This window comes from Aquarana catesbeiana, linkage group LG03 (assembly GCF_042186555.1).
Source record: "Aquarana catesbeiana isolate 2022-GZ linkage group LG03, ASM4218655v1, whole genome shotgun sequence".
In the NCBI taxonomy this organism is placed as follows: Eukaryota; Metazoa; Chordata; class Amphibia; order Anura; family Ranidae; genus Aquarana; species Aquarana catesbeiana.
The window spans coordinates 538719193-538727033 of NC_133326.1; the positions used below are offsets into that span (position 1 = coordinate 538719193).

At 37.5% G+C, this 7841-nt stretch overlaps 1 protein-coding gene across 1 annotated transcript; it reads left to right on the forward strand.

Moving 5' to 3' along the window:
- Nucleotides 1-1719: 1719 nt before the first annotated feature.
- On the forward strand, nucleotides 1720-6738 carry LOC141134631 (uncharacterized). The gene is made up of 3 exons (XM_073624086.1): nucleotides 1720-1850; nucleotides 3564-3669; nucleotides 5233-6738. Exons 2-3 carry the CDS (start codon nucleotides 3573-3575, stop codon nucleotides 5562-5564), a joined length of 429 nt encoding a protein of 142 aa, XP_073480187.1. The 5' UTR covers nucleotides 1720-1850; nucleotides 3564-3572; the 3' UTR covers nucleotides 5565-6738.
- The last annotated feature ends 1103 nt before the right edge of the window (nucleotides 6739-7841 follow it).

Below are 7841 nucleotides of genomic sequence, written 5' to 3' on the forward strand. Positions count from 1 at the left end.
CTGGCAGTGATTTCTTTGCCCACATCGATGGATGTGAATGGAGGAATCCGTTCAGCCCAGGCTGCATGAAAAAAAAGAACATTACAATATATGCCCAACAAAGACCAGCAACGTACTGGTACCTCCCTGGAATTTAAGTGGTTATACCAGGATGATGCCTGCAAGTGTAGGCATCCTCTTGTTATCGTTTTTTTCAGCCGGTGGTCGGCTTTCATGTAAAAGCAATCATAGCATCTAATCTGGTAATTCCACATATACCCATGGCAATATATCATTTAAGTGACAAATTTGTGTAAAAAAAAAAGCATTTTTTTGTTGTCATTTTTTTACAAACTTGTGACAAAAAGAAAAACATTCCATGGGCTCAACATACCTTTCAGCAAATTCCTTGGAGTGTCTACTTTCCAAAAAGGGGTAATTTTATGGGGTGTTTGAACTGTGCTTGCATTTTATGCCCAACATTATAAGCTTATGCCACACATCACCCACTTGAAGACCAAGCCTTTTCTGACACTTCTTGTTTACATGAAAAAATGTAAAATGTAATCACTGCCTCAAGAGATGTGATAGGCAGTCAGAAAGTAAAAGATGCATAAATTCCAGTATACAGTTGTGCTCATAAATTTACATACTCTGGCAGAATTTATGATTTCTTGGCCATTTTTCAGAGAGTATGAATAACAACACAAAAACTTTTCTTTCACTCAAGGTTAGAGTTTGGCTGAAGCCATTTATTATCAATCAACTGTGTTTACACTTTTTAAATCATGATCACAAAAGAAACTACCCAAATGACCCTGATCAAAAGTTTACATACCCCAGTTCTTAATACCCTGTATTGCCCAAAAGAAAATATGTGTGAAAAAAAGGACATACATTTTGTTTGGGTAAAGTGATGCACGACTGTGCAATTACCAGTTAAAGTAGAGCAGTGCCAAATATAAAAAAATGCTCTGGTCAGGAAGGGGGTAAAACCTTCCGGAGGTCAAGTGGTTAAAACTCATTTACTGCTTGTTCAGAAAATGGGAATAGTAAATCATCAATAGCCTGACCACAGGTTCACTTTAAATGTGTAACTTAACCAAAAATGTACTCAATCACAAAAAAACAGAACTAAGACTGGAATGATCAAACCAGCAAGTACATTATGAATCTCAATGAAAAACATCCACATATAACAGCGCCATGCTGATTCATACTTGAGCCAAAATCCCAGCACCTAAAACTAATGACCAGGGCAGCATGGAACACTGAAAATGACTCAAAGTCAAACCGTATACCGAAGGTTATCAACTGATTTGTTTCAATGTAAGTACATTTGTTGTTCTACTGTCAGCTACACAGAGTAAGCTAAAAGAGGATGACAAAAGTATCTTTCAAAAAGATTAGTGAGACCTCAGCAGTGCAAAGGAAAATGTCCTCATTCTCATATATATCATATACAGCTCTGTTAATTTAACATAATTTGTATTTTTTATCTGTTTAGTTTAATTATTGTTATCTCTATTTTTTAGAATAATTATTAAATGCTTTATAACTTTTCCTATACTCATGTTGGTCCCCTGGGTGGTGAAATGCAGTGTGGGCTGCAGAAACTGTGTTATGAAAAGTAGCCACAAGGTGTCAGGAGAGCACCCCCCTTTCCTCCCTTCCCCTTCCCCTTCTCATTGTTGTGCTGTGTTTGAGGTTCTTAATTGTTCATAAACTGTGATTCATGAAAGTATTCATTTCATCAAAGCCACAAAGAGAGCCACACTGGAGCAGTCACAGTAGAAGAGCAACAGAGCGCAGCTACACTGCTGTATTTCAACTATAGGAGCAACCCAAGTTTGCTGCATCCCAGCACCAAGGTGAGCGATAAGTTAAGTGTCCCTCTGAACCCAAATATTCCATAGTATCATCATCATCGCCATTCCAACTCTACAATTTCCAGGGAGCTTTAATAAAATATTTGATAAGATTTATTTACAATAATTCATTAATTCATTTACATTGTAAGATGTGTTTCCAAAGATTTTGTAAAATGTGCTAATGCCTTGTTTTTGTGAGTTGTTGACAATGTAATATTAGATTGTACACGTTTGGAATATATTTTATTCTCTGCAAAGTTTCTAAAGCTTTCACTGAATGCTATTAGGTTGGATTCAGCCTGGAGTGAGATGTAAAAATGCCTTTAATTTTATGAATGAGATTTCTGCTCAGAGTTGTTTGCACTTTAGGGTTATTTTATGCACATCTTCTTCTTGTTTCTATATTGTTCTCGGTGTGTTCTGTACAGATGTACCAAGTAATGAGCATCCTGCTCTAGAATATTATTTGATTTAAAAAAAAACATTCCTCATGAAAATGATATAAATCCTTTATACACAATTTAAAGCTACTTCATCATCTACATAATTGTGTCCCTTTTTTTCAAATTGATTATAATAAATGAAATATTATGGCGATTTTATATTTACATTGTGAGATCTGTGAAGGAATACGAGGACAAGGAATTAAAAATAGTTAGTAAAAAAATTACAAAATAATTATTGATAGGAGACCTTCTATAAATTACAAATGTATTCATCTTTGTATTTTGGTTACTTCTGACTGGCTTCCAATATATGTAGCACTGGCAAAATATAAACTTTTACCAAATACATGAAGGCTAAGAAGACACTTTCTTCTTGTCCACAGAAGCTTATAATCTAATTGCTGTAAAGTAAGACAAGAGATATAAGTGGCAGAATATTTGGTGTAATTATTTCTCATGATAAGGTATAGAAGAATAGGTATATATGGGAAAATTGCGCTTAGTGATCTAATTGTAATTGATAATATGTGAGCTGGCTGATACCTGAAGTGAGGGGTGAATACTCACTAATGCATGTATAGGAGAATAGGTATTAATTAGCAGAAGATAGTGACATGGGACAAGATTTGGTATCTTCACACCTCCATGTCCCGAAAGGATTGGATAATAAACTGATAATTATCAGAGCTGCTTGCTGTCCTGTGCAATTAGCACTGTGCAGATCCTGAATAGATCTGTTCACAAGAGGCACTGTGTCACTTCGACCTTCATAAATGATCTTTGTATCCCGGCGCCTCTAAAATGATACTTTCTGCACACTTGGTTTGTGATTGCTTTGAAACAATTTGGAGGATAATAGGAGTTAGTGACATATTACCTTAACCAACCACTCCAACCACTGTGCATCTGCACAACAGGCACAAAAGTGAGATCCTACCGAAAGGCACATGGCTGTCCTCTGCCTGTCACCGTCTGCCAATCATTTACTACTAATTATATAATGTACCTGAAAGAGCATTCATACTAAGAATGGATGAGATTTACTAAAGGAGTCAATTATTATGTGCACATTTTAGATTTTAATGCTTACCTTAAAATAGTATCTATCTATCTATCTATCTATCTATCTATCTATCTATCTATCTATCTATCTATCTATCTATCTATCTATCTATCTATCTATCTACCTATCTATCTATGATTTTACATGGAACAGTATTGGGGTAATATGCGGAACATATTGATATATTATGTTAGTGTCTTGCAGGTTTGGGAAATGGACCGACTCTGTGTCTTTGTACTGATCACATTGGTAGTGTACCGGGATGGCTTCTCAGGGAATCGGGCCAGTGCAAGCATGGAAGATCCCTCAAGTAAGGTTCAGTAGAAAAATCATAGTTCAGTTGGAAGAAAAATAACTCTTTTTTACCAGTTATAATGTCTGCTCTTCCCTAATGCAATGTGACTGTGTTACCCTGAAGGGTGAGGCCACAGTTAAGCTGACCATACATTATACAATTTTCTTGTACAATTTTCCTTTAGATTTACCAAAACCATATAATATGAGGTCAATTCTAAACACTTTTAATTTGTATGCAATCAGGCAGGCCCTTGCACTTCATAGCTGAAGATAAATCTAAAGGAAATTGAATAAGACAATTGTATAATGTATGGCCAGCCTTATTTCTAGAAATAGTCCTCTCTTTTTTGACATCTCTGAAATGTGTTTTTCAATTTTTCTCTCTAAATACCTCATACAATCCAGAAAGTGCAATATGTCGCTGTCTAGGCTGCACACAAGAAAGACTGCAGATATGATTTACACCAAAGCCCCTGATATGTCCCCCTTCTCTTATCCCAGCAGGATATGAGGTGAAAGAAAAGCTGAGATATGTAGGTGAAAGGGGCACAAACAGAAAAAAAGGCTTAGATATGCAAAGGAGAGGAACTCTAAAACAAAGAGGAGAGGGGCTCCATTACAGCAGGAAGAGGGGCTCAGACAGTGAATAGAGAGGGGCTTAGATATGGGTGCAAGAGGGGCGATACAGTGGGGAAAGGGACTAAGATATACCTGTAACTGGAACACCCCAAGGTGGGTGGGAACACCTTTGGTTGATTTTTAGGTGGACTCTGGTTTGTTATCTCCAAGATCATTCTAAGACTCCCTCCCATCTACGCTACTGGCGTGGAGCCAAGCTAAAGGAGGACAGAGGGGTTCAGAAGGAGGACAGAGGGGTTCAGATTCAGAGGGAAGAGGGTCTCAGATATGGAGGAGAGAGGGACTCAAATATGTAAGAGAGAGGGGTTCGGATACGGAGGGTATAGGGGCTCAGATAAATAGGTGAGAGAAGCACTGATATAAAGAGTAGACAGTGGGCTCATAGAGGAAAAACAAATGGGCACAGAGGAAATAGGCCTAGATATAGAGGAGACAGGGGCACCAAAACTGAAGGAAGAGGTTCAGATATTGAGGGGAGAGGGGATCAAACATGCAGGAGGGAGCGGCTCAGATTCAGAGGGAGGAGGGGCTCAGATGTGGAGGGGAGAGGGTCTTAGATATGAGGGGAGAAGTTCTCAGATATAGAGGGCAGAGGGGCTCAGATACAGTGGGGATAGGGGTTCAGATACAGAGGAGAGAGGAGCTCAGATATGGAAGGAAGAGGGGCTCAACTATAGGGGGTTGAGAGGGGCTCATATAGGAAAAACAGGGGCTCAGGTACAGAGCAGAGAGGGGCTCGGATACAATGGGGAAAGGGGCTCAGATATACCTGAAACTATGGTGGGGAGATCTCACCTCTGTATTCCTCAAGTGGTGTCCCAGCCTCCAAATATCTGCCTAAAACTAAATTATAAATTTAAGAGGACTGATCCATTTATTTTAAATGTTTAAGCTTTTGTAATAAAATTCTAACTACACACTCTTTTCCCAAATCTAGATTCTGATTATCCAGAGAGTGAATTACCAGTGAAGAGGAACTCCTATCCTTTGGTGAGAAGTGCTGAAAGCCAGAACTGGGCAGATCACCCCAACATCTGCTATTTTATACATGAGAGTCAGTCAGAGGGCCAGATCTCCTGCAGGCTGCGCTTTACTCGCAGCAAGTTTAACTTTAACCCCTTTGGACTGCGCTTTGGAAAGCGAGATCACAGCAGCATAGCCACAAAGAGATTTCCCGAAACCTCTAGCGGCCATTTTCTATATTACCTTCTGAAACTTAAGGACAAACAGACTCCAGCATGCGGACTGGCCTCTGCTGAGCAATGCTAGCTGGGATTTTATATTTGTGAGTTTATTATTATGTTTGCTGATATTTTATATCCCTATTTCTGCTCTGAGTCTCATTTTCTGTACAGTTCAGTCTTGTTGGAGGGACACAATCAGAATCTGAATGCACTATGTTTTTGTTGTCTCCAGTAATACCGTTATATATCTTTGCCTTTGATTATCTGTTTTTGTTGTGTTTTTAATAAAAGTGTTTTGCAAGTGTCCCTATTTCTAAATGAACGGTGCACATTGGTGTTGAAGTAGACAGAGTTTGACTTTAAGACAATGGAGGTTTTCTTTGGTGTGTCCATTGTTCAATGGGATGGAAGTTCATCCACTCACTTTATGGTGTTTTAAACCTTATCTTCCTCCCAGAAGTCATCTTCTGAGACTGATATTAGTGTTACATGAAGCTGACACCAACCTTGTTTTGTGAACAATTTACCTGATGAACCCCACACTTTGTGGAAAGAATAGTTAGGTGGTACTGAACACAATTCCGCCCTCATTTTCCTAAAATTTGATAACAAGATGGCCAGATCAAAATCTCTGGTCTGTGCTTAAGAAGTCATGTTTAAGCCAGCTTAAAGCACATTTGACAAAAATCAGACAAGTTAGAAGGAATCCAGAGATATCAAAAACCTTAATTAGCCCAGTGTCTTCAAAGGACCACTGATGAGGTCCTGCCATAACTGGTCACACTGCAAATGGTCTTGTGTGCAGTTTAAGAATACACAAACTCTCAACTCTTAACTTAATTTCCACAACTCCAACAATAATGAAGTTCCTAAATAGTGGTTTCATAATGTAGAAGAAGATACAACTTAGACACAAAGCACATCTATATTACAAGATCCAGAGGGCTTATGAGACACACTAGACTTCCTATATACTGTATATACATATATGCATCACAAATATATCATATTTAATATCTAACAGATCATACTTCCATTCTGCTAACTAATATGGTAGTTGTTTGATTGTAAAACCTTGTCATATAGATGTACAAGGGATAGTTGTCATTAAGGATGTAATAAAAGCATAATAAAATACTCATTAAGGATGCAATAAAAGCATAAAAAATACTCTCTAACACACCTACACCACACCACTTAGGGCTTAACAATGTACTTGTTATATATTTTTTTTTACACAAATAGAGCTTTCTTTTGGTGGTATTTAATCACCACTGGGTTTTAAAATACTATATGAACTATAATTGCTATATGAACTAAAAAAAAAACGGAATATGTTGAAAAAAAACAAATCAATGTTTTCTACTTTCTGTTATATCATATCCAATAAAATCTAATTTCTTCATAAATTTAGGAAGTGTATTCTGATACGTCTTTGGTTAAAAAAATCCCAATTAGTGAACTGTAAATTGTTTTTTGTGGAAGTTATAGCGTCTACAAACTATAGTATACATTTTTGAAAATTAATTTGTCCTGATGTACTGACGGCCCATCTCATTTCTTGAGGCCCTTAAAATGCAGACAGTAAGTAAAGACAGTACAAATACTCTCCAAATCAAACCTTTTTGGACAGTAGACAGTCTGGGGTATTTAGTAAGAGGCATGATTGTTTTTTTTAATTTTTCGTAAAATTAAGAAATTACGATAAATAAATAAAAATGTTTTCACAATTTTTTTTAACATAGTGTCACCAGTGCAGTACAGCATCATCATTTGACTGGTGTGGCAGTGACTGGTGAAAGTATGTTAAAAAAAATCAAAATTTTAAACATTTATCATTTTTTTTTCTTTTTTCTACAATTTTTTTTACATACTTTCATCAGAGTATTTCAGTGTCACCTGTGACATGACACTGTGATACTGGGTGGGGGGGGGGGGGGGGGATGGGAGGGTGATCAGGGATTTTTTTTTTTTTTTTTACACTTTGCTGTTACAGTGATGATCACTGTGATAGCAATGTTTTTTTTTTTTTTCATTTAAAGTATCCAGCATTCATAGAACAACAATGCTTGAACTGTCATGAATGGGTTACATTCATAACAGCTGTGATTACTAGTGATCTGTGATTGGCTACAGCTAATCACATGGTATAGGGTGCTGTGATTAGCCCAGGTACCATGTGATAGCTGTGGGCCAATCACAGCATCACTCTATAGGAATCACAGCTGTTATGAATAAAATGCATTCGTAACAGTCATGTTGACACTGAAATCTCATATCCTCCTTGCCACTCAAAGTGTCCGGTTACCACGATCCACAATATACTGCGTCCGGTGTGCCCTAGGGAACATGCCAATGTGCA

Excerpts from the sequence above, each read along its gene's own strand:
- LOC141134631 (XM_073624086.1), top strand. The coding sequence starts at position 3,573 with ATGGACCGACTCTGTGTCTTTGTACTGATCACATTGGTAGTGTACCGG. Across the intron at positions 3,670-5,232 it reads AAGCATGGAAGATCCCTCAA|ATTCTGATTATCCAGAGAGT; the intron begins GTAAGGTTCAGT and ends TCCCAAATCTAG.